The 24,006-nt window shown below is 45.7% G+C and overlaps 8 protein-coding genes across 8 annotated transcripts; 5 read left to right on the top strand and 3 right to left on the bottom strand.

Annotated features, from left to right (window-relative positions):
- Positions 1-96: 96 nt before the first annotated feature.
- Positions 97-495, bottom strand: AGABI2DRAFT_194657 (hypothetical protein). Its single transcript, XM_006464000.1, has one exon. It carries the CDS (start codon positions 380-382, stop codon positions 119-121), a length of 264 nt encoding a protein of 87 aa, XP_006464063.1. The 5' UTR covers positions 383-495; the 3' UTR covers positions 97-118.
- Positions 496-846: 351 nt separating this feature from the next.
- On the bottom strand, positions 847-4,170 carry AGABI2DRAFT_209111 (hypothetical protein). Its single transcript, XM_006464001.1, has 14 exons — positions 4,130-4,170; positions 3,871-4,078; positions 3,129-3,763; positions 3,052-3,077; positions 2,957-2,990; positions 2,867-2,898; positions 2,725-2,794; positions 2,562-2,672; positions 2,345-2,505; positions 2,111-2,291; positions 1,940-2,036; positions 1,669-1,864; positions 1,504-1,615; positions 847-1,452 (listed from the first exon to the last, which is right to left on the bottom strand). The coding sequence occupies exons 3-14, from the start codon at positions 3,585-3,587 to the stop codon at positions 1,135-1,137; spliced, it is 1,797 nt and encodes a 598-aa protein (XP_006464064.1). The 5' UTR covers positions 3,588-3,763; positions 3,871-4,078; positions 4,130-4,170; the 3' UTR covers positions 847-1,134.
- Positions 4,171-6,723: 2,553 nt separating this feature from the next.
- On the top strand, positions 6,724-7,873 carry AGABI2DRAFT_120860 (hypothetical protein; the record flags this gene model as incomplete). The annotated part of the gene is made up of 6 exons (XM_006464002.1): positions 6,724-7,029; positions 7,090-7,134; positions 7,193-7,265; positions 7,323-7,391; positions 7,445-7,653; positions 7,703-7,873. The coding sequence occupies 6 exons, from the start codon at positions 6,724-6,726 to the stop codon at positions 7,871-7,873; spliced, it is 873 nt and encodes a 290-aa protein (XP_006464065.1).
- Positions 7,874-9,946: 2,073 nt separating this feature from the next.
- On the top strand, positions 9,947-10,799 carry AGABI2DRAFT_194659 (hypothetical protein). The gene has a single exon (XM_006464003.1). It carries the CDS (start codon positions 10,065-10,067, stop codon positions 10,776-10,778), a length of 714 nt encoding a protein of 237 aa, XP_006464066.1. The 5' UTR covers positions 9,947-10,064; the 3' UTR covers positions 10,779-10,799.
- A 1,328-nt stretch (positions 10,800-12,127) lies between these two features.
- AGABI2DRAFT_180174 (hypothetical protein) lies at positions 12,128-13,082 on the top strand. The gene is made up of 4 exons (XM_006464004.1): positions 12,128-12,289; positions 12,342-12,404; positions 12,465-12,683; positions 12,742-13,082. Exons 1-4 carry the CDS (start codon positions 12,131-12,133, stop codon positions 12,817-12,819), a joined length of 519 nt encoding a protein of 172 aa, XP_006464067.1. The 5' UTR covers positions 12,128-12,130; the 3' UTR covers positions 12,820-13,082.
- A 1,786-nt stretch (positions 13,083-14,868) lies between these two features.
- Positions 14,869-17,158, top strand: AGABI2DRAFT_194660 (hypothetical protein). The gene is made up of 20 exons (XM_006464005.1): positions 14,869-15,013; positions 15,060-15,108; positions 15,161-15,175; positions 15,233-15,261; positions 15,312-15,336; positions 15,385-15,466; positions 15,518-15,544; positions 15,603-15,614; positions 15,680-15,693; positions 15,744-15,852; positions 15,908-16,050; positions 16,123-16,180; positions 16,232-16,256; positions 16,313-16,350; positions 16,404-16,411; positions 16,474-16,484; positions 16,539-16,689; positions 16,743-16,769; positions 16,831-16,917; positions 16,969-17,158. Exons 1-20 carry the CDS (start codon positions 14,943-14,945, stop codon positions 17,023-17,025), a joined length of 1,038 nt encoding a protein of 345 aa, XP_006464068.1. The 5' UTR covers positions 14,869-14,942; the 3' UTR covers positions 17,026-17,158.
- A 1,339-nt stretch (positions 17,159-18,497) lies between these two features.
- Positions 18,498-20,215, top strand: AGABI2DRAFT_145210 (hypothetical protein; the record flags this gene model as incomplete). Its single annotated transcript, XM_006464006.1, has 13 exons — positions 18,498-18,504; positions 18,575-18,637; positions 18,700-18,732; positions 18,851-18,864; positions 19,030-19,138; positions 19,193-19,335; positions 19,409-19,456; positions 19,518-19,598; positions 19,654-19,664; positions 19,718-19,844; positions 19,919-19,948; positions 20,010-20,090; positions 20,162-20,215. The coding sequence occupies 13 exons, from the start codon at positions 18,498-18,500 to the stop codon at positions 20,213-20,215; spliced, it is 801 nt and encodes a 266-aa protein (XP_006464069.1).
- Positions 20,216-20,358: 143 nt separating this feature from the next.
- AGABI2DRAFT_180177 (hypothetical protein) lies at positions 20,359-23,256 on the bottom strand (the record flags this gene model as incomplete). Its single annotated transcript, XM_006464007.1, has 6 exons — positions 20,359-20,657; positions 20,711-20,872; positions 20,937-22,534; positions 22,582-22,620; positions 22,686-22,800; positions 22,858-23,256. 6 exons carry the CDS (start codon positions 23,254-23,256, stop codon positions 20,370-20,372), a joined length of 2,601 nt encoding a protein of 866 aa, XP_006464070.1. The 3' UTR covers positions 20,359-20,369.
- Between the last annotated feature and the right edge of the window lie 750 nt (positions 23,257-24,006).

A 24,006-nucleotide genomic window follows, 5' to 3' on the forward strand; every position in this document is an offset into this window, starting at 1 on the left:
GTGCGCGAGGACGGAATGAAGCTAAATTTAACCCTCGAGGATGACGTCACCCTATATAAGGCGCGGTCCCTGAGCTGGATCCCCATTCTGCCTCTTGTCCGTCAGCTAGCACTATCTCCTATAGTTCACGCTCTTTTCTGTCGTTTATACTCGTGTCATGCGCTTCTGGGCTCTCCTCGCCTTGGCTCTCCCCGTCTTTGCCGGTGTCACTCCTGGTCGGCGAGCAAGCCCCGATGTCGAGGCTCTCCGTTCTCTTCTCGCACTCGGAAGGCTTGAAAACGCCGTGTTTGATCAAGGTCTTAGCAGATTCACTCAGGTCGATTTTGTTAACGATGGCCTTCCTCCGTTTACCCGAGGTCGATTTGCACAAATCCTGAAACATGTCGAGATCCACATCGCTTTTCTGAGGCAGGCAATTACGGATTCTGGCTCTCCTGTAGTCCAACCCTGCTCCTATACACTGTATGTACTGATTATATGCGCATATATGCGGTCTTATTATTCCGTCAGGCCGTCCGAGGACCCTCAGTCTTTGATTCAGATTAGTGTTGATATTGAAACCATTCTCGCCTCCGCCTACAATGGTGCAATGGGGCTAGTGGAGGATAATAATTATCGCGTCATCCTTGCTTCCATCTTGGGCACCATATCTCGTCAGGCTGGCTGGATGAATTCTGCTGTCCTCAAAGAGAACCCCTGGAATACGGCCTTCGACGTTCCCCTCACACTCCGTCAAGCTTGGACCGCTGTGCAGAGATACATCTCAAGTTGTCCTCCGGAAAATGCTGGGCTCTTCCCTAATGGTTCTCTCGACCCATTTACTCAACTCAATATTGTTGGACCTCTCATCCCCGGGTCTACGGGACTTCTCACATTCAACGAAATGGAGTCTTCAGATGGCCCTCTTTATGTCGTTTTCATGACTGGGATCGGCGAAATTCGAACCAGGTTAAGACCCGATGGCTCTTTTGACGTTCCACAAGACGTTGCCGATCGTGGCGCGGTATATATTATGGTGATTTCAAACGAGGCTTCTATCACGGATGAGAATACAATCGCTGGACCGGCTTTGGCTGGTTTCAATTCGAACAGTTTTGACACTTCTTATTAATCACATTCTGTATTCGTTATAATTTACGTTTTGGCATACACAATTTTAAAAGCCCAAGCGTTTTTCACATCTTTCGTCTGATCTTCAGTGACACTTATTGTTAACTTTCCAGTTTCCCCTACGCTCCATTCGAGCTCAGTGCCACTGATAGTCGCGTTTGGGTGTTGCAGGAATACTTGATCACCCGGTAATATCGGCAGTCGCTTTTGTATGACCAACTTGCCAGAAGATGGCTCGTTATAGGCGATGACGCAGAGCGATGTTGGAGTCGAGGTGAAACGAGCGGGAGCCGAATTTAGATCGTTCTCTACTAGGTCTTGCGAGCTTTGAAACCAGAAATCCTACGCAACATGGTCATACATCAAAACAGCTTTATAATTAATTCGACAAACCGTGTCATAAACACACTCCCCACTATATTCAAGCCAATTCCCAGCGTCCAATAAGTTATTGGCCATTGGTGCAATGATTTCGCCTTCAGCATTCGGCCCAACATCTAACAAACTATATATGTTGTTAAATCCAAATCAATATACGCGGAAAAAAAGGACGCGTACAAGTTACCGTTCTTCGACACGATATCCACCAAAGTTTGTATAATCGAAGTTGCATTCTTGTATTGACTTGGATCCGTAGCTTTGTTCAATCCGTAACTGAAGGGATCCATTCCTTCGTTTGATTCCCAATCCCGAGTCTGGATTGCACCAAACGTTGCATATTCGGGTGTGTCAAAATCCGGAACTGCTCCGCAACCTTCGGGGGTTTACGTTAGTAATCTTTCATTCTCTTCTAAAAAAAATCTGTAATGAACGGAGAATAGAAACTTACGGTTGTTGATGGTGACTTGACGACCTTGGTTTTGAGCGTGATTGTAAAACTGGGCCGAGACGTCTAAAGTTTTATTTGGGCCTCCAATGTCACACCACTGCCCATAAATGTGTTCGTTAATTCGTAAACTGCGTTTTTTGCTCCGATATCAACGGAATAGGGCTTACTGACCATAATTTCCGTGTCGTATTTCAGAGCTATATCTAGCATTTGAGGGACTTGGAGATCATCGATATAGTCATCTATATCGAGATGCCCGGTGTATGGCTCCAATAGACTATTATTGAAGGCGTTATGAGCTAATCCACCTGGCCAAGAACCGAATCCGTATTTCGCATAATCAGGATTGAACCTATCACTTATCAATGAAATCATCTCGACGTAAGTGGATCTTGATTTATTTACCATTCTGGTAAAGAATAGTACGTTCCTCTGTGCATGTTGGGTTTCTCACGTTTAGCTGTTTCCATCAAATCTTGTAGGAAATCGCGTTTAGGGCCGAGGTGGACGCTACTTCTGTGCGTCGTGTTCTGCGTATCGAAAAGCGCATAACCATCATGATGTTTCTGAAGAAGAAAAGGAAAGGTAAACAAAGAGCTTATTTAGTGAGGGTAAAACTCACAGTGACAAAGACAAAATATTTAGCCCCTGCTTTATCGAACAAGTCAAGCCATGCGCTGGCATTAAATTTGGTTGCCGTAAAGTTCGGGATGAAATCATCGTATACAACGCTCTAAAGAGCGGCCATCAGTTAATTTTATGGATCACTAGCGGCTCTTCCTCACCGGGCCGAAAGTTTGGAGATGATGGTCCCATACTGGGCTACTCGCATCAGGGGGGTTATGAAGATTCCAGCTATCAATGAAATGTCAGCCAGGCTCTCGCTGGGAGGAAGATGTTTTTAGCGAAAGACATCTTGATACTTACTCATACCACTCGGCATAAGTGCCATTGGGCGCCTACATAAATACAATTTTAACTCTCAACTGTTCCTTGTCAAAGTATAGATTGACACACAAATGCTGGGTGACTATAGACGCCCCAATGAATGCTAGAATTTCCACGTAAGTTCGAGCATCTCGATAGGATGGAGGGACAAAGATGGAGCTTACAATATCCCATACTTTGCCTTCTTCCACTACGAAAGATTAGGAGGTCGGCGTTATGAGTGATGCGCTAAATAACTCACCCATGTGGGTACCTCATGCTTCTCAAGAACATCAGCGTCGGCAGTCCATTCTTCAACCAACGGCGAGATCTGCCACCCTTCAAACGAACCTACAATATTCCCCTGATTATCTCTAATTTCCACAGTTGCATTCTTTCCAGCATTCGAAGCGCTCGTCCCAGTTACTACAACATCAACACGAGCTTGATCGCCAGGGACTAATCGAACAAGCGATCCAGGACGGACAGTCTCAATCCCATTTCCTGTAACACTGATACTGTGATTCGATGTGATTGATGTTGATTTGGAAAGTGTAAATGTTGGAAAGAGATTTGCGAGTGTTATCTCGACGATTTGAGCTCTTTGATTGTGAATGAGTTCCCATTTAGTTGTAAACCGAGCTCGACGGACTGAGATTTTAGCGTCGCTAGAATGTGTTGACGACGACGCAGGTGGATCTGTGGAAGGTGTATAACTCATTGCGAAGAGATGGAGCCTTCGTGCAGGGTTGTTGGGTGGAAAGGTTATGGATCGAAGCTTCGATTCTGAAGGAACTGCAGTCGACCATTGGTATATTTGAGACGCGTTGAAGTTCTTGACCCCGTTAGGTTCAAAATGATACGGTCTACAGATGGAGTCTGATGAGTTGTCGGAATCTTAGCAACTGAATTACTCACGTCTGAATTGCTCCTTTATTCAAGTTTGGCCATCTCCACCAATTCTTCGCATACACTGTTTAGTCCGGGGCCTCGTTAGTTGTAACTCAACAGAGAGATGAAACGCTTACATTGTACAGTGAAGGTCGAATTGTCCGCAAAATTCAAGACAAAATTCCTCACAAATTCCCCACCATTGATATCGCCAGCATATAGAAAGTGCAGCTCGTGTACGTAGCTGTCCTCGATGTCCAAGATCTGGCCGTCAGCGATCACATTATCGTTGCCAGTTCCCCACGTCTCAGGGAGTTCATACTACAACGTTACATTCAGAAAGAAAGTTTCCGAAGAGTAAATGCTCCAAACCTGGACATTGTCATGGATCCACGGGCCAGAAGGAAGAAACTGGCTATCGAAACTCGCGCCGTGTCCATCAAAGTTGGCAGAACCATTCGGGGATGAAGCTTGGTTATCAAAAATGATGTTCAGCGGTAAAGGAACAGTCGTGATTTGGCCAAGAGCTGTCGCGCCGAAGATGATATTGACGAAGGACGGTAGGAAGAGGCCTAATACCAAGCCCTTGGATGAAACTCCCATACTCCTAGCAGTATTTCCCAGAGAGAAGCACACTGAGGGAATATGTTTTGTATTCCAACTCGAAACGTGAGTATAAATGTAGCCATGGTGTATTGATGTCTGTTGACTTTTTGACCTTGGATCTTCGGCTGGAATGCAGCATCCTGTCAAGATGAGTCCTTATAAGGTGCAAGAAGGAAGGAGCGGCGGTCCGGTTGAGGGAGAAGCTCAGAAGATAAGTTCATGTGGTGGATGCGAGAGACTAACATCGTTACATTTCAAATCCCGTGACTGAATTGTATCCCTGTGACCAACTTTCAGGCCTCAGGGCCGCATGCAGGGAGACATATCGATGTTGGATACATGTTCTACAGCAAGCAAGAATTAGTACGACTTGGGAGGATTATCCCGAATTCAATTGGAGACTTGAAGTCCCACATTGAGGCTTTAATTGATCCACTGCCAGCACACGTGTCATCACCTCATCAGCTGGATGGATTCTATTCTTCTCGAAGCCGACTATGTAAGTACAATCCCTTCACACCACTCATGCGCGAACTGAGAAAGACGCTAGCGGTCGCTGGAACTTTTTCACGAGGCCTAATCAAATGACTAGATAAAAGTTATTTATTTCGCAAGGCTATTTCGAATTCTTCTCTTTTTCACTCACCCAGTACGGTACATATGAACAAGTCGAGCCTTTTTACCTACTGATTAAGGTTTTCCAAAAGGTCCAGAATACTTCGGACATATTTGTTTCCTTTTCCTGCCTTTCTGACATCGATTTCATGAACATTCCCATACTGTTTCCTCCTAGCAATGTCATATAGGTTGAGATGCCGGGCCCGGTATGATAAATACCACTTCGACGCTTCCCATTAAATGACCTCGAAGACGCCATTGCCATTTACAAGATGGTTCAGGCAACTCGACGGCTCGATCGCCATGTATGAAAACTGGCATCGGCCTTGACCCATCTTGTGAAGTAACCAACTGGTGAAGAAGGCGAATTCTACCAGTTCAACAAATACGTGGGGCCGGTGAAACCACCTCGATGCTTCAAAACCAGGAGAGGGCGTATAGGCTATGGCAAGGCTTGAAGGTGGGGGAACGAGTCGACGACGCAACGATCTGATGGTGCCAATGAAGGGCGCAAAGTACGAGTGAGACGGAAGATGAAGACGAGTGAGACGAGATGGAATTTCAGAGTCTGAGAGGCTGAAACAGTGCGTGCTTCAGACTCTTAGGGAAAAACGGGGTCATATATACTAACTTTCTAACTAAAATATAACTGTAATTTATAGGAACCAAAGAAATTCCAGGCACCGAATAGAATGGTCCAACTAAATTTTCTGTATTCAAGTTGTGTGAATGCACGATCCCGACCTCGATTTCGTGAAAAATTTGAATGACGGTGCCACCGGACGGCAGCCGCCGAACTTTGAAAATGGTGGGCCGTGGCTGGAGTGGCAACGAGGACGTGTCTTTCTGAAACTTCATGGATAGTGAGTGACCTTTGGTGGAAAATTGCGTGCTTAGTGGAGCGCGCTAGTCCGATTTACTTGGTTGCGTACTCTGTCGGCGAGGGAAAGGACCGTCGGTGGTAAGAGATGGTGATCGACCGGATTGACCGTGACCAATCCATCGTCTCTACACCGGTTCAGTTGTGGTGCATTCTAGATGCAGGAAATTAATGGACAGTGTTAGACAAGGCAGATCTTCCCATCGTGAATGTCACTTCCGAATCCGAATTCGAAGGGTGCTTTAAGGTTTAAACGTTTAAGGTGCGTTGTTATTTCGATATATTACACTGTAATGCCTGGTAAATCAAAACGCACCACGACGTTGAATCGTATGTCGTGCGTTGAAGTTGTCATTGCAACACGGCTACGCTCATTGGCTTATCTGACTTTCTCTTGACTTATACCACTAACCGTCGATGCCACCAGGGTCGTTGTGTTGTTTAGGGTCATTCAGCGTCTCCGGATTGATACTACTTAAGGGTCCATACTCGGCTTGAGCGGAGCTTGAAATAATGGCAACTGCAGCCGACTTTTTTTGAGACGTTTCCTCTTCCAACCCCTCTGCAAGCATCATTCAATAAGTCATGACGACTTCTTAACCACCTTTTTCGAGTGGGCTGGATGAAGCTGAACCGGAGAGGTATAAGCCGAATCCGTCTGGATAGGGCAAAGTTGGGGTCGGCGTTATTAGGCTTTGTTAAACCACTGACAAGATGTCAGCATGCGTTATATCTGTTTATTAGGGCATGTTTGATGTTCTGCCGTTCAATACAGTCCGGCCAATTGGACGATTAATATGGCTCCACTGGCTTTATATAGTGTTCGTAAACCCAGAACTGGTCTCTTCCGATTTTCGCCATCATGTCTCTATCTTCAACCATGGATTATGCTCCTCCCGGGGGCCGATCACTGGCGCTCGTGATTGGATCCATATTATATGGTCTGAACTCGGTTACGGTTTGGTTAAGTCTCGAGCGTCTTTTCAGAGAGAGAAGCCACTGGAAACGCAGTCGGGACATTAATCTCCCTATGACAGCGGTTGTTATCTTACTCTTTATGGCCTCCACGACGTACTTGGCACTTCAAGTTGCTCTTGAAATGCGGGATTTGCCACAGTCTCGTCCAGGGGACTTTCAGATGGAGCGCAGTAGGATCATGGTTGCACAAGTATGCCCTCCTATATTCTTTTTTCCCCGGCTGTGAGCATTAATGTCCGGTCGTTCGTAGGCTCTCCTGTTGGTGCTTGAGACGATTATTGCTGATAGTGTCTTGGTAAGATGTTGAAGGAATGCGTTTAGGGAAAATCTGACAATTGGGCTGGTGAATCAAGCTCTTCAGGTGCTGGGTCATCTGGAATAAGACTTTCTTTGTCATACTCTTACCCCTGGTTCTTTGGGTAGGATGTCTGTGTTCTAGTGGCTACGCTAGCTATTGTTTATATCGGACCTTACTGGACCCAGGGGGAAAGTTTTATGCAGCCATCGCGGCGTTCTGGACTTGCACAATCATAGTGAATGTTTACTGTACGGGTAAGCCACTTATTTCGGAAATATACCATTCAAAGCCATATACAATTTTTCAGGATCGATTGTAGGGAGAATTTGTTCCGTGCAACAGGGTTGGAGACCGCCCTCCATATGTTCTTTACAGGATCTACCGCAACGAGATCGAATGCAACTTGCCAAACGTATAGTCGTCGAGTCCGCAATGATGTACACCGTGTCATCTTTGAGTGCCTTTATCAGTCTTATCTGCCCAGTGAGCGTCGCAATTGACATTACATGTCTAGCAGTAAGTCACTCGACTTTAGGACCGATTACTTTCTTATTATGTTAAGCAGGAAGCTCAAATTATCGGAATTGCCTTTAATTTGATACTTATCAGACCCTGGTCTCAAAACCAGGACCATGAAAGCGAGTTATACGTCAGAGGTGAAAAACCGAAGACGAACCGCGCGATGGTTAGCGTGGCGGTAGGAACCACGGACTCATTGGTTGATGATATACCGTAATTTGCCTTCGAATGCGCGTCGCCGAGTGCTAGTGGTTGGATAACAAATTGGAAAGAATGAATACCATGCCAATAGAACATAACAATGCCTGACCTCATAGGTTTTTTCTATCCTTAATTCAGAATCGTCGTAGTTCGACCTGTTCAACAAAGGTCGGGGAAACGACCTCGAGGCTTCTAAACCGGAAAGATGGGTGTAGGATAAGGGTAGGGTAAGTTGAAGATGGAGGAATGTCTGGAGGATACAATCGCGTAAAAGGGGAATAGGGAACGGGCAAGAGACAGAAGTTAACGATGAGAGAGAGTGACGAGGCGATACGATACAAAGGTTCGAGGGACTTAACTTGGTGCTGTATGAAACTGATAGAGAGAACAAGAGTCGAATTCACTAACTTTTTTACTAGGACATGGGTGTATTATATAGAAAATAAAAGATCCGGGCGTCGAGTAGAAAGGTCCAGGCGTCGAGTCCCAAGCGACGATTTGACAGGGAAGAGAAATCTTCTACCTTCAAGTTGCCTGAACGTGCTGTCTCGATTTCGATTTCATGAAGAAATTGAATAACGGTCCGAACGGCAGCCGTTGAGCTTTCGAAAATGGTAGGCTGGAGTGGCAGCGAGAATAAAAATTCTATGGATATTCATCTCCGGTGGAGACTTGCGTGCTTAGAGGAGCACGCTAGTCTTGTTTGGCTACGTATCCTATCGGCGAGGTGGGAGGATTGTCGGTTGTAAGAGATGGTGGTCGGGTCTCTACAGTAATCTCCGGTGAGTGAGCTTCAGCTCTACGTTAGTCAGGCTCAGGCTATGCAATGATCAGGTATTGATTCATATATAGATATAATGTTGAAGAAACGAAGTGCAGCACAATCGCTGTAGCACGTTCAAAATTCTTTTCACACACCTTGGAATCGACCCTCTCCTCTCTTGGCGTAGTGGGTTCCCTTTGGTTCAGCTTATCTATCCTTGTATCTGCTCCATGTTTTAGATTGCCCTTGGCTTCCCTCGGCGTTTGATCTTGAGATATAAAATTACTTCAACAAGTCTTGAGTCCAAAACATAAAGAATCCTGGTGGGCTTGGGATCCTCGCTCGGTAGCAAACTTTAGCCCCCATATCAATGCAAGTGTTGACCAGTTGCTTGCAGCATCGAGGAACCTTGCCCATGCGATTATTATCTCTTATCGCTTATGTCGTCATGGTAGGTTACGGAACATAATCAACCCTGTTTCTGAATCTATCGTGCACCATTCCAAGTTGGGATTCCAAACTCAGTAGCCTCAAGGGAGCCCTCTCGCCTTTCGTTCGTATAAATGCTGCCCGCTGTGGAGAGAAAGATTGGTGGCGCTTATCACCCTAGCTTAGTCGTTCAAGTCCATCCGCTCTGAGCACCGGAATTATTCCTCACCCCCTCGTCCTACCTATTATTCTCGATTCTCGCCTCACCTTTCAACAACTCTCAGTCACTCTTGGCTCCTCCCCCTTATATTAACTCTCCAAACGTTCTGTATCCTTTTACGATCCCGAACTTCTTTCGCAAGTCTCGCCCTTGACATCATCAACCGAGGGCGCGTTTGTCAACTGTACGCCACCGCATTCGCATTCTTCGGTCCCGAGCCAAGAAACAGCTCTTTCACCTAGATCATCTACATTGCCAATGACTATGTCACTGGATGGTGGCTTAGCCCAGTGGGGTCAGAGTAACCTAACTGCCAACACCGCTCCACCACGATCCCAAACGGCCAGCCAGCAATCGTCAGCTCATAATCAATGCACGCCACAGCCAGCTCTACGGGTTCCACCTGCGCAAGCCCCATGGTTAACGTCACCAACACAACCTCAGGCGTCATGTTCCCAGCTTCAGGTACTGCCCCGAATAGCGAGTCCCGTAAATCCTCCACAATCACTTCCGAATGATTCCGAGCTTCCGGCACAACACTCTTACTATCCTGTGCTTCCTGCTCGTTATATGCCTGGTGCATTTGATCCTGCGGCTCCTAGGTTTGATGGTGAGCCTCGCTCGTTGGAGCACTACCTCGACGAGATCGAACTTCTTGGCCAAGAACGTGGTTTGAGGTCTCAAGAACTCATCAGGCATGCGATCCGTTACCTGGATAGTTCAGAAAGGGAGTTATGGAGAGGTTATGCATCAACCACGGGCGGAGGAGACTGGCTGGACTTCAAGGCGGGTATCATGTCGTTGTATCCCGGATCAAGCGATCATGATTGGTACAGAGCCACCAATCTCGAAAATCTCGTTGAAAATCAGGCCGCCATTCCCATGTGCGATCTATTGCAATTCGGCAAGTACTATCGCCATTTCATTACAATTGCCGACTTTCTCCTCGATAAAGAAGTTATCTCCCAACGTGAACATAGCAAGCTTTTCCTCGACGGGTTCCACATCGACTTCCGCAACCAATTGAAGGCTCACCTGAATTCGCCTCACCCTCCTGATCAATTTTGGACAGTCGCAGAAATCAAGGAAGTGGCCGAGTGTATCCTTCCAATGGTTCGCACTCGGATCCCCCTTGCATTTCCGACTATCACCCTACAATCCAGCACTCAGCCTTCCTATCCATACCGTCCAGCGCCTCCTGAGCCCACTGAGAAACTCGCGGCTTCGTCACCTACCGAGGAAGTCTCCGAGTCTCAGCCCCAACAAAATCAGTCATCGTATCCACAACCATCAGCTGGATGTAAGGCCTGTTCCAATCCGACTCATCTCATTCGTTATTGTCCCAAAGTGCAAGATTATATTCATCAGGGTCGTTGTATCAGAGACCAGACTAACCGGATATGTTTGCCAGATGAAACCCTAGTCACTCCCCGATTGGCAACCGGGAAGGATATCTTGGAGCGCGTAGATAATTGGCATCAGGTTCATCCTATTGTCTCTGTTTTATAGAGTAATCGAAACAAATTTAATGGGTGGTTAAAGGATGGTCGAAGATTTCATCGCATTGTACAAGTAGCACTGTTTCGTACAACAAAACAATTCAGAAGCACCGGAATAAAGTTTTTGAAGATCTGAATAGCAGACAAATATATGAGAGAACCGTGCGTCAAAAGGGTCCGCAACCGAATCAGCCCATGGCGAGAGATCAATCGGCATTTCAATTGAATCTCCGATTGACGGGAGATCACGAGAATTATGGTTTATTTGTCTCCGCGGTGCTCCCGTCGTGTTTGCCACTTGTCAACGTTTCAACGACTTTAATGACATTCACCAAGTGTAATTGCTATGCTACGAATCTGCTCTATTGATCCAAATGTCGGTCATCGGCGCTATCAATGCCGCAGTTAATTGGTTGAACTTCCTACTACACGATGAAATTCTATGTGTTGCACCTGACTGAAGCATCAGGATGCTTGAGAGTTTCAGAGGTTGCGCAGGATTATACTGAGAGAACATGTTTAACTTAGACTTGGGTTTCAATCTATGTGAGATTGGTGATTTCTCCGACATTCTGGTGTAAACTTACGCGTCTACAATGCTGCAGCATCAGACTCGCCCCGCTTTTGAAGATGTGGATCGTCAATCTTAGCCAGGTGACACAAATTTTGAGAGACCTTCGGTTTTGATTTATGAGCGTGCGAGGTAAGCGTTTTTGTGCTGCATTGCACCCGAGCCTGCCACAAATTTGACGACGAACGCAGAGCAGCAGGCTTCTCGCACTTCTTGTCACATGGATGACGCGAAGCACCCACGTCTGGTTTGATCCCTCGTCAGAGCCCAATAACCATTATTCAGAAAACAAATGTCTAGTTGTAAAAGCAATTGGAGAGACGCAGCAGCAAGGCTAGAACACAACGTCGCGTTAGGTCACCCAATTAAGCTGCGTATATCTATCTCGCAATTCAAACATGGGCGCTCTCACTATCACATGTATCATTGCAGCCGTTCATTCTCTGCTTCGCCTTCCGAATGATGAAGGGCGATGAGAGTTTCTGTTATTCCGAGTAATAAGCATCTATATTCAGGTCCAGACATTCCTTTTGCACATAAGAAATCTTCTCGTTCGCAGGTATTTCCTCGTGGTTGAAGTTCGACTACCAATGACCTACTTCGCCAAGGCTCACCTGATCTTGCGCACTTTCTCAACGCTGCATTTCTGGGTAGAAGAACTCGGCAATTCCTAACGTTCTCCTACTTGCCTCAAATCCAATAATCACAGACTTTCTACCGACCTTCGTTCCCAAGGCTCTACGAATTAGTATAAAAACTGAGAAAATTGAACCAAGAACCGTCAGCCAACTATGCAACTCAAGTCTCTTATCTTTCTTGGTTCCGCGTTCACTCTTGTCTTCGGAGCAACCACTCAAGATGTTTTGAACGATATCAATACCCTCAGGACTCGTCTGAACACCTTGGATAGTGACCTCCATAGCTTTTCGGGTGGCATATTAGATGCCTTGGTTAGTTTTCCATTCTGATGAGAAAATCTGTACTTGATTAAGCGATTATTAGGCCATCCATAACGCTGCTACCAGTGTTCAATCCGCCACTGATGACACGACTAGCGATGTACAGGTGAGCTTGTTTTGCACTATCAGTGTTATTGCTGTAATCCGTTTCATTGACACGAGCAAGGATGTTCCAACTCCCATTTCTGAAGCTGATGCTCAAAGCATTCTTGATGCTATCACTGGGATAGCACCCATTATTGAAGATTCGCTCACGACAATCGTAGCCAAGAAGTCCGATTTCGAGTCTGTCCCCCTCGGTGGTATCAGCATCGCCAGGGGTGATCTTAACAATCTTGCCGGGAGTACTTCTAACCTTGAGGATGCTCTTATTGCATCTACTCCTGTAAGTCATCCTGCGCTGCGGTTTCTCAGTCTTTCGCTAAGCATTACGTTTTTCCTAGGCTGATTTACTTGATGAAGCCAATGCTATCAGGAATGAGATTGATGCTGCCTTTGCTGCTGCTATCGCAGCTTTTTAGTAGATAGGAAGGAAACTTGCCTGTTTTACGGCCATAGTTTATGAATCATGCTAAAGTGCTTGAAAGTTGCTTGGTTTGATATGAAGATTTTCATGCAGTGATCGGGGCGGCGACCAGGGGCGTACGGTGAACGAAAGTTCTTCCGTGGCATCTATCCTTGCCTTTCTTATACTCCTAGTTCATTTCCATGCAACGACTTAGCAAAAGACTCTACTCATTCAATTGAATAATACTTTAAAATACCCAGTTCATAGAGTACATGCGCCAACACAGCCACATGCATATTAGGAGGTCTCTATGATCCTTCGTCACGAGGAAACTTGTCAATTTCTGATATCTTTCAGTACGAACTAATGGCTTGTTTTTCAAAGGGGTTGATACCGTATTATACAACCTTCTAGACCGTGCGAAGTTCGAGTCGGGCTGCCAGTGAGCCGGTTTCCCCCCCGCAATTCCCACGTACGTAAGGTTTTCAAGTTCGCCTTGCGCTTCCAACGCCACCTCCTGAGGCGGAGCGTATAGCGCAATTGACTCCTCTCATATAGGACTAGCGGAATACGCTGCGCCACTGAGCCAGTAAGGCGGATGGATTATTGAAAGATTAATTAATCATCCTTATAGAATCCTATTAAGATACCGGAATAGTATGATTCTGAACATGAGAAAGACACGTTATGCAATATGAATTTGACAAACGTCGGTCAAACGATTCGACAATGATCAAGAACTAATCGTCTGATGCCTTGATTGGATTCAATAGATAAGAATGATTCAATCATCCTACCGTCTTGTTGGCTCGGTGGGGTAGTTAATAGCGAACCCACAGACCTTGACAAAAATGCTCCCAGTGTATGAGTACTAGCCAGCGGAAACCCTGCGGAAACCGATAAATCTGGAATTGCACCACCGAGCCTTGAAACGGAAGTCTTACCATTCTCCCTTTCAATTTTCTGATATACATGTCTGCTAAATATCCTCAAACGCCACTCCATACTTTTTCCCTCCGCTACAGCCGGGATAGAGTGATGCTATGCCACAGGTGGCAGCCTTCCGGCTATGATAGAGCTATGATAGAGGCGCTGTAAGAGGCTTGAACTTAAGGTCAAGGACTGTACTTTCAAGTTGTACCTGTTTTATTCCTTATACTTTGACCAGCGCTACTCCAGTGTTCCTTAATGTTTTCACATCCCCTAACTTCTACATAGAGTGACGTGCCGTGGGTACCGTGTGATTTCGAAAATTTCGTCGATCAATCATCGGTGCCGGTGACTTGTCAAACAGTTTATGCAGCTTATACTTGTTGTGCCGTGTGCGATTCCGCCGCCTTCCATTTTGCCGACGCTCAACACAATTACACCTCAGAATGTTTGCAAATGCATCACAAGGTCTGCTGTTACGCACGTTACAGTTCTTGTCGTTGTTAGGGTCATTCAGCAAACCGGCTCGAATGATACTCAAACACCGTTCTCAAACACTCATGCCATTCTTTTGATATCCATCAGGAGCTCGTCTCGTTGTCACATATAGCCGTCCTTTGAACAAAATGAGTACATATCCACCTGTACGGTAAGTGCTGACTGGTGATTTCTACGGTCGCTAGGTTTTGTGAGCTGAGAATTTTGTTGCGACCCTGAACCGATAGACATGTGAATTGGGCATACTTAAGTAATCCAGACCGGCCATTATTTCTGCTTCTGTGACCAAATTTCCCCATATCACCACGCGTATCACCATCACCACGCGTTTGCAGAGTCCCACGGATCATAGCCCCATGCATGAGCCAAGATTTGGTGCGGCATTCGTGGTGAGCTTAGTACGAAGAAGCCTGCCAAGTTCCTCGTCGTGGCGGCAGGGATTCGCAAGCTGATGTGAGTGATGAAGGTCCTGGGATGAGACGTTGATTATATTGCAGTGGGACTTCTGTGGATACTTCACCTTCGGTCAAGGTGCGCCTCGGACATTTTTAGTTTCCGGGGTGCCACTTTATCCCTCTTGACAGCCGATAAAGAGCTCCGGTTCTGTGATCGAAAGATTCCTTCTCCCCCCCTTCGTCGTTTCGTTTCGTGACCATCACCCTCTCTTATCTTGCCTTTGGCAACTTCGGTCTCGTCTCTTCGCATACGATGTCTACTTCAGTGACGTCGGCTCCTTCGCCATCTGCAACGTTCCTTCCTCCACCTGATGTGCAACTATCGTAAGTCTTCTATCGTATGGCTGGGCTATGTCAAACATAGGATTAGGTATGGGCCGATGCTGCTTGGAGTCTTCGCGAATATGATATTATATGGGGTGCGTATGATGACTTCCTGGGACAATGGCAGAGATTGACGCTCATTCCTAGATTCTAGTAGCTCAGGTACTTCGGCAATGTGTTTATGAAATCCAACGCTTATCTAAATCCGCGTTTCAACAGACGTTTTCGTACTACCAGCTTTACAAGAAGTATGATGTCTCTGCGAGAATGTTCGAGCAACGACTTAATCATTAAACAGTGATGCACGTTGGATCAAGGCTTTGGTGAGCTTCAAGCAAACCCCAAGGGATACTATGGCTCAATATACCTAGGTCGTCTATCTCTTTATCATCGAGACCGCAAACACGGGAATAGATATGGCGATGATGTATCAGCCTCTCATATTGGAATATGGTCCGTCGTTTCATGCTTTCTTTGGCGAATGGATATTTAGGCTCCCAACAGGGCAACAGCTGCTCTCATTCCCAGTCAGTGAGTAAAGCCTCTTAACTTAATCATATCTTTAATCAATAACCTTTGTTGGATTCAGTGTTCGCTGCCGGTCTGTATAACCTCATCCTCGTTTGTCAGCGATGAAATGCTTATATCTATTCCACTTGCCTGTAGAACCGGTTACAATTGTAAGCCTGGTCTCTCATGGCTGGTGTATTGAGGTCCTGACTGGTGTTAGGTTGCGATCTCTATGCCTATCCAGCTATTTTTCGCCTGGAGAATTTTTCGTCTCACGAAAATGACGGTCATTCCTGTTATCGTTTCGCTACTATCATTCGTTTCTTTTGGTACGTCCGCTGAGCTCTTTTCATCTGCAATCGCTAACTTTACCCCTCCTTAAAGCTGGCGGTATATGGACAACTGTTAAGATCATAATGATCAAATCTTTCAGCCGCAAACCCGAACTTCACTGGTCGGCTCTTGTATGGTTTCTCTCAGCATGCGTCGCCGATGTTCTTATCACTTTAACGCTTGTATTAAACTTGGTGAGTTATCCCGATGCTATGGACCCTATCCTCGTACCACTGTATTGATCATGGTTTGCACATGATTCGTAGTCGAGACGTAAGACAGGATTTTCCGCGACAGACGACGTTATTTCGAAAATAATCCGAAGTAGGTTCTTGGTTACATTGCTTCGCAACTGTCACTCATCATTCATCCAAGTGACGGTCCAGACTGGATTCTTAACGTAGGTCTTTTGACACGCCCATTATTTTTAGAACTTCAATTGAGTCTTTCTAACAGTGCTCTTTTCGCAATCGGGGATGTTGTATTTTTCATGAGTGAGCTCTATCCTTTTTTGTAGAAGTACCCGACGTTGATTTGTTTCATCTAGCTCTCGGAGTACGTCAATTCATGGCGTTGTAGCACATGTGTGTTCTGAATTTGTTCTTTGACGGACATAGAAAACGGCTTTGTGCGTCCAATCATTCGTTTGACGTCTCTTCGCATGGGCTGATTTCCGAGACAGGAACTTCCTCTGGGATTTAGCTCTCACTAAAATTTACGCGAATTGCCTAATGTCCACTTTGAATGCCCGGGCTGCTTTGAAGGAAATGTCAAGCAGTAATCATTCAAACACGCGCCCTTTCTCAACTATGGTTGGGGCTAGTAGACGACCTGTGCGCTCTCACCATATTCTCTGTCCTGTTATCCGCATCTAACTGTTTTCTAGCACACTGGTACAGACCACATTCCACCAGTAAGTTCAATAGTGATAAAGTCTCACCGGCGCTGATGCAACGTCTTGTACCCACGTTCAGTCGCATATGTTAGAACTAGCGCGAGTGTCATACGAGAGGTCACGATCACAGATAGATGACCCTGAGTACGGCATCACAGTAACAAAGGCACGTCTTTGATTTGTCCCGTCATTCAATGAGAATCAACGTATTATATAGGTCGTGGAAACCATGCAGGATGAGGAGTCATTTCACCCAAAAGGTGCCGCTCTTTAGGAAGGTATGAGGTCGAATTTGAGGAGAATTGTATTTTGTGCTTTAATATTTCAAGCATGTAACTTACTTCGACTCACCCAAGAAATGAGTCGTCCCTTTTCTAATGAGACGGCTGCGCGCCCCTGAAGATCTTACCCTTGCAGACACCTGGCCCTTAGCCCCGGTAACAAACTAGCCCAGGACTGGTTCAGGAACCGTGTTACATCTTCAGATGTCAATTGAAAAAACAAACAGACCAATTTCCCACCCCACCTCTTGCCTGAAGCCCTGATTTCCTTACATAATCGTGATAGTGTATCCCGATTTTTCTTTGTAGAGTTTGGCGTTTGGGCATAGAGCTTCCCTGAATCAGGGCTGACTGCTTCCGCCTTTACACTGACATGTGAGTGAGTACCTATATATCCATACTGGCTCGAAATCATCTTCTTGCTTGTCCGTCTGATGGGCTGACCTTCCCACTACTTATCATTCAATTCAATGGATTTCTGATATGTTGTCAAAGGCACCAATGGATCCGTTATCTTTATCCTTCCGGGGCCAGGTAGCGGCGTGCAACGGCATCTGAGTGACATTTTTTTTCACCTTTCGCTGTAACTGCGTGCCCCAGTTATTCTGTCGTTATCGTCCAGACACCCCCACATGCTCCAAAGATGGAAGATCGACTACCGTAGCTCGGCTTGTTGACGAGAACATGAGTTCTGAACATCTTGAAGATCAAGATACTTATCTGGGGTGAGAACATCAAGTGAACGCCAAGTTGCTCTTTCCTGGTTGGTGGGAAAGTGCTTGTGTACTTGAATGGTGACAACAAAGAAAACTGAATTGCCGTGACGGACCTGACATATCTCTTGGGCAAACCTTAGCGCGACGGGCTACCCTGATGAAGAATTCGGTGTTTTCCTCTTATAAATCTAATGCCTTTATCTGTACGTGATTGACAGGTAACCGGGCAGCCCAGAATCCGCTACCATTCGAGGCGAGCGGTGGCAAATACAACGCTTAGAACTACGAGATGCCACCATCAATATCACTCCTGTGAGTCCTTCTCTACTACAAGTACCGACAGCATCAAAATAGTTTGACACAAGTCTTTACGAAGATTTGGACCGATTCTTATCGGTGGGTCGATTCTTTTGAACCACTCATGTCGGAGACTTAGAACAAGGGGTATGACAAGGCGCTCTTATCAATGCAATTCTATATGGCGTATGTTCTATCTGGATTTTTCTTCGGGGGACTTGAGCGATAATTCATGGTGAAAACTAGGTCCTGGTAGTCCAGGTGCGCAGTCGAGTAGTACGGAATAGCTGTCCTCGAATAACAGACCTCCCTGTTCTGCTGTCGATCGCATGACCCTTGCTTGATATTAGAGTCTTATATACTTTCAGACTTATAAAAAGTGGGCTAGTTATTGTTAGATTCTCTGAGTGCCAGAAAACTGACCATTGTAACAGGGACAACGGGTGGCTGAAATGTCTTGTAAGTCTTACGGCGTCAACGAGCTATCGTTTGCCTAAGTCGTTTGCAAAGGTTTTCTATCTGTTCATAGTAGAAACAATAAACTCGGGATTGATTATAGGATTGGTATATGAACCGCTAATTCTCAAGTACGGTGAGTCAACTCTCATTCTCATATAAAAACATCGTCATTGTAACCTCGTTCCTTTTTCTTAGGTCAATCAGAAGCAATGTCATTTTTTCCTCTTCGTAAGTCGATTATTTCTTTATCACGGGCTGGGTAGTGATACAAGTAGTTTTACCTTCAGGTATTGTCCACTCTTTGTCCATGTTCGCACTACTTAATTCCAAATGGTGCGCCTTATAGAACCACTCATGACGGTGCGTGCTTTATTAAGCTCAGATCTAAATTCCTTGTTCGCCTTCTGAAACGCACCCGGTTTTGATGTGTTCCGGTCCTTTCGGTGAAAAAAAAGGAAAAGAATTCTGGGGCTCAACCTCAGCATTAGGCACCGGGCGCTAATGCTTAACATTTTGTTTGTATAGGTTGCGGCTTCAACACCAGTACAACTGTTTATCGCGTGGAGAATCATCGTTATAAGTGAAAAGCGGCACATCCCCCTCATAATTGGATTATTTTCATTGATATCGACAGGTTCGTGGTTCCACCCGTATTGATGACAATCAGTGACTTTCTTTTTCGTCCTAGGTGGAGCTATATGGCTAGCGTATACCGTTGTTGATATCCGGGAATTCTCAAGAAAAGCTGAATTACATTGGCCCGCCTTGACTTGGTTAATCGCTGCCATGATCGCGGATGTGATAATCGCCGCTTCCTTAGGCTATAGCCTCGTCAGCTCTTTTCATCAAGTTTTCCAACTTGCTCTTTTCGCTGACTGTGTGATGCTTGAACATTTGGTTCTAGGCGAAAAGGAGAACTGGAATCGCTCAAACTGATGATACAATTAACAGAGTTTGTGGAATCATCCATTTGTTAGTTCGGGTATTCGTCGACTAATGGTGGCGTGGTATAGATTATCAGAATGACCATCCAAACCGGCCTCGTAACCGCTATATTCACGATTTTGGAAGTGATATGTTTCCTTCTCATACCTGTGAGTACCTTTCAAGTATGGTGGAAAGTCTTCCGATTCATCTATTCTATTATAGAATTCAACTCTGTAAGTTCCGGTTGATACACTCGAAAGAAGCATCCCTGATTTCGTGGACCAAGGAATTTTGTCTGGGACCTTGCTTTATCTAAATTGTATACGAACGCGTTACTATCGACTTTGAATGCGCGTACGAGCTTTGGGATGTCGACGAATGTGTTGTTTACGGAGAAGTCGATCAATAGAGATGTCAGTACCATGCATGGAGTGAGACTTTCATTTTCTGTCATAAAATGAATTCTCAGCTTACAGGATATTATTAGGTCCAAGTTACATTGTCAGGGAGATCTAGAGTAAGTTTCAGAATTCTTAAAAGATTTGATGATGTCTAAGGTTATGTGCTCACGTTTGTAGTCATTAGATATATCACCTTCAGGGAATGGATGCGGGAGAACGGTCGAGAATATCGAGATCGGAGTTATGTCTGTAAAGGAGGTCAGAGAAATATGAAATAAGATGCTGCATTTTCTATTCTTGAAGCCTGAAGTATCATAACGTCTCCCCAGTTGAGTTGGGTTGTTGTACTTAAGCTGATATTTGTGTCCCGAGAGGTTGGTTAGACGTAAATCGTGGAATCAAGAACCCAGAGCAAAGGTGTATGCATAAAAGAGAGATAACGCTCTCCTTTCAGGACGTGTGTAGTGTCATTCTAAGCCCTTCTATTTTGAAAACTCTTTTGCTGATAGTATTATAATGATAATGATCGATCAACTGCTACAAAGGGCTTCCTAACTTCCTCCGTTCCTCCTCCTCAATTTCATACACAAACCAGTATGTCCACTCCGATACACCATCATCTGGATCAACGAACTGAAATTCCACAAAAGATGTATAAGTCGAAGTAAACAGAACAGTGACAAGATGGTCCGGAGATCGAGTTTTCCACTTTTCCAGTTGTGCTTCCAATCGTTGGCAGCAGGAACGACATTTGGCATCGGACATCTTGAATTCGGTTCTCCAGTTTTCTTCCTTGCTTTGGCCCCGGTTATGTGTTCGTTCGTGCTACAAAGCACAGATCGGTTGTGTTTATTGCAGAGCATAGATATTTTACTCACTCTACAAGATGACTTCCACGGATCAGATAGATTTGCCACTGTTGTAGTGGGGCGACGAAATTGCAACCTGGCCCTGTATACGACATTAGCATAAAGGAAGGCCTTGACGGGTATCTGCTTCAATATGCCATGTTCAATGAACTCATGGCGTCTGGATCTCTCCTAAAACATAAGTTTATTCAGCATCACAACGACATGAAGAACAGAAGAGGAAACTTGCAAACACCAAGTTTTCCAACGCCTCGTACGGAAAATAATCGAAATCATAAAAGCACCATCGGGCTGTCACGAGACGAATGCAGAACTGGGTACAGAAGGCCGATTTTTCATTTCTGATCCCCTCAACAACATTTCCGACGGACAATTTATACATTTCCAACCTCGTATTCTTGCCATGTTCTTCATCAGCAGGCCAAGAAGGCAAAATATCGCAACCTGTGCCGGGGCCACGTGCTAGGACTCCTACCCGGCCGAAGCCGGAATCATAAATGGCATAATCCCTATCACCAAAATTAATGCCGTCAGGAGCCTGCTCGAGGATTCTGAAGGTACATTGAACTTCGAGATGATGAGCTTCGTGTTCGATATCGGAGAAAAGCCCAGATCGGGAGAAGTCGGATATGTAGTCGATGAATGATTTATGGAAACACTGAAGGACAAACTCATGGGCTTTGTCGCGTTCGGGGACAGTCAAAACCGAAAGAAGATGGCGAAGAGCAGCATAAGCATCATCACATGTCATACCCAACCAATTACAAAGCACGAGGAAGCTTCGACTCCAATGCCTTCTTGAATCCAAAACCAATCCCAATAAGATCTTTCGCGTGTTCACCATGATTTTCTCCGGAATTTTGGAGAGAATCTGTGCATAGAGCTCATCAAGTCGTGCCATCGGGTGCTCCTCCCGCGGTACACCACGCAGTGGATGAGCATCGATGACCTTTAGTACGTCATTGAGCTGTGAGGTCGGGTTTCCAAATGTGCGATCGCCAACGTATTTGATGACCGTATCTGCATACACAAACAGTCCACCTGCAGCACTAGCCAGCTTCCATAAATCCGCCTCTCGAGGCCACTGAGGATTGAGAGAAAATTCAATTTGAATACTTGTCAGTTCGTTGCGAAGATATTTTTCGACATCACGGCGAGCTTCGTCAGAGTCAACCAGAATTTCCTCCTTCTCGTAGACCGCTTTCACATGGTTTTGAGCAAAAAAGGACGTGATGTGGGGCTCCGGACGACTGGCAATTATCCATACAATGGGCGAGGACGGATATGTGGAGCAGAGGTCAGAGATGAGCCGGAGAAGCTCTCGTTGAGTGTGTGACTTATCGCATTCATCAAGGCCGTCGACAATGATCAAGACATGACCAAGAGAGTTAAGTTCGGGGTGGTGGATAAAGGGTTCAATAAGAAACTTCTTAAACTGTACTGACAAAGATGATTGCAGAATAGATGGGTCGCGAGTAATCTCGGACTCGATGAGTACGCGATAAGGCTTACACTTGGCAGCGAGCTGATAGGCAAGTGTTATAATCGCTCTGGTTCCATCGTTGCGTCCGTTGATAGAAAAGAAGATTGAAGCTCCCGGTGAGTCGGAAACAAAATGTGAATCGGCGACGTGCTGCATGATGGCCGACTTTCCGACTCCAGCTGCACCGACCACCCAGCGCACTTTTTTCTCGGCAATTGCGTTGGCAATGAACTCTAAGCACCTTTCCAAGATGGCTAAGCGTGTTCCAGGATGACATCGCGGAGGTGGATCACGAGCGGATGAATCGAAGGCTGCGCCAGGTATTGTTTTCTCCAGAAGCTCTGCCATGACTAAGCAGCATCAGTGAAAGTAGGGTATGAGTTGAGATTACTCGTACACTTGTTCGATGTGTTGACGAGGGTGTTTGTGTAATTGACTGGGAGGAGTAGTTGTTGTTGATATGATATGATGTGTAGATAGGCGATGGACATGTTTTCTCACCATAATTTCCAGATCCTGGGACAGATACGTTTCTTGATTCATGAATGTTCAGAACAGCATTCCACGGGCCTGGATTTCCGTCATGTGATTGTGGTAAATGAGGCTGCAGAGGGGACTAGGAACATCTCAGTAACTTTCAGTAAAAAGTCAAACCACTGGCAGGGAATCTCACAATCAGTTGCTGAGAAGGCGAGAGTGGTTGCGGGCCTCTCGCAGGTGCCCACTGAGGAACATTCGATTGCTCTTGGTTCTGAGGTGGACTAAAGTCTGTCATTTGGTATGACGACGCGGAATGCATTGGTGATGGCGACGGCACTGGATAGGTGAGTTGGTTAGCGAAACCACTGGAAATGCTTTGAGCAGCATCGGGACCGCCTTGAGCTAATTGATCATGAGGATCGAGACAGGGTGTCGATGGGGGAACTATCATATTTTGCTGCGATGTACCAACTTCCGAGGAGGGAACAGAGGTTACGCCAGTCGCATTGCTGCACTCTGCTTGGAGCGGCTCCTGTGAACGTGACCGTCCAAAGCGCAAGAACCGGGGAACATGCAGCGAGCGTTTGGACATTAAGACGCAGGAGATAGAACGAAAGAAGGCAGTGTATCAATCATTGAACGCCCAACTGTCTGGCTTAAGAATAAATTGACACGAGGCATCTCGTGTATATTCTCCTTTGTACAGTCATGTAGATTGTGAAAGCAGTGATTTCCGAATAGCACAGAAATATAAATGGCAGACTTCTTGAAGTCACTTGCAGCCTAGCTTGGGGAAGAGAATGAATAAATGTAACGGCAAGGTCGACCGAGCACGAATCCAGTATTCATCGACCCGGATCTGGCGGAGTTTAAACAGTTGGGAGACGGCATTCTCGGCAGGGTCGGGATCATCAATGCCGCTGAGCGCGCCGCACACCCCCGCAGCCGTTCTCGCAAACCACTCTTTCATCCCAAAATACATCTCCCTCCCCAGCACGCAGACATATGCAATGATAACAGCAAGTTCCGCTAGCTTGCTGCTGCTTGGGTTTCCTGGGGCTTCTTGATGGACTTTTTACCGCTCGGTAATCCGTGATTGTGATTATTACGGAACAGCTCTGCACAAACATATTTTCGCTAAGCAGAAGGAGAGTCGTCCTGCCGTGGAGCTAAATGAAGATGATGCAACGGAAAAATGCCTGAATCGATATCTTTCTGATTCGGGTATTAACTTTTCATACTTTCTCAAGACTAATTGCATCAGAAGTTTGGCAATTAGCTTTTTTTCGCTTGTACAAGCTAAAAAAGCGATAAAAAGCGATAAAAAGCAGCAAAAAGCGGC

This window comes from Agaricus bisporus (genome assembly GCF_000300575.1).
Source record: "Agaricus bisporus var. bisporus H97 unplaced genomic scaffold AGABI2scaffold_9, whole genome shotgun sequence".
NCBI lineage: Eukaryota > Fungi > Basidiomycota > Agaricomycetes > Agaricales > Agaricaceae > Agaricus > Agaricus bisporus.

Bases quoted from the DNA above. Each gene is read 5' to 3' on its own strand.
- AGABI2DRAFT_194657 (XM_006464000.1), bottom strand. From the start codon at position 382: ATGTTTCAGGATTTGTGCAAATCGACCTCGGGTAAACGGAGGAAGGCC.
- AGABI2DRAFT_209111 (XM_006464001.1), bottom strand. From the start codon at position 3,587: ATGAGTTATACACCTTCCACAGATCCACCTGCGTCGTCGTCAACACAT. The intron at 2,292-2,344 runs GTAAATAAATCA...GATAAGTGATAG, and splicing joins TACTATTCTTTACCAGAATG to GTTCAATCCTGATTATGCGA. The intron at 1,616-1,668 runs GTACGCGTCCTT...CAACATATATAG, and splicing joins GTGTCGAAGAACGGTAACTT to TTTGTTAGATGTTGGGCCGA.
- AGABI2DRAFT_194659 (XM_006464003.1), top strand. From the start codon at position 10,065: ATGTCGTTGTATCCCGGATCAAGCGATCATGATTGGTACAGAGCCACC.
- AGABI2DRAFT_180174 (XM_006464004.1), top strand. From the start codon at position 12,131: ATGCAACTCAAGTCTCTTATCTTTCTTGGTTCCGCGTTCACTCTTGTC. The intron at 12,290-12,341 runs GTTAGTTTTCCA...AGCGATTATTAG, and splicing joins GTGGCATATTAGATGCCTTG to GCCATCCATAACGCTGCTAC. The intron at 12,405-12,464 runs GTGAGCTTGTTT...GACACGAGCAAG, and splicing joins ACACGACTAGCGATGTACAG to GATGTTCCAACTCCCATTTC.
- AGABI2DRAFT_194660 (XM_006464005.1), top strand. From the start codon at position 14,943: ATGTCTACTTCAGTGACGTCGGCTCCTTCGCCATCTGCAACGTTCCTT. The intron at 15,262-15,311 runs GTATGATGTCTC...ATCATTAAACAG, and splicing joins TACTACCAGCTTTACAAGAA to TGATGCACGTTGGATCAAGG. The intron at 16,690-16,742 runs GTGCGCTCTCAC...ACTGTTTTCTAG, and splicing joins TTGGGGCTAGTAGACGACCT to CACACTGGTACAGACCACAT.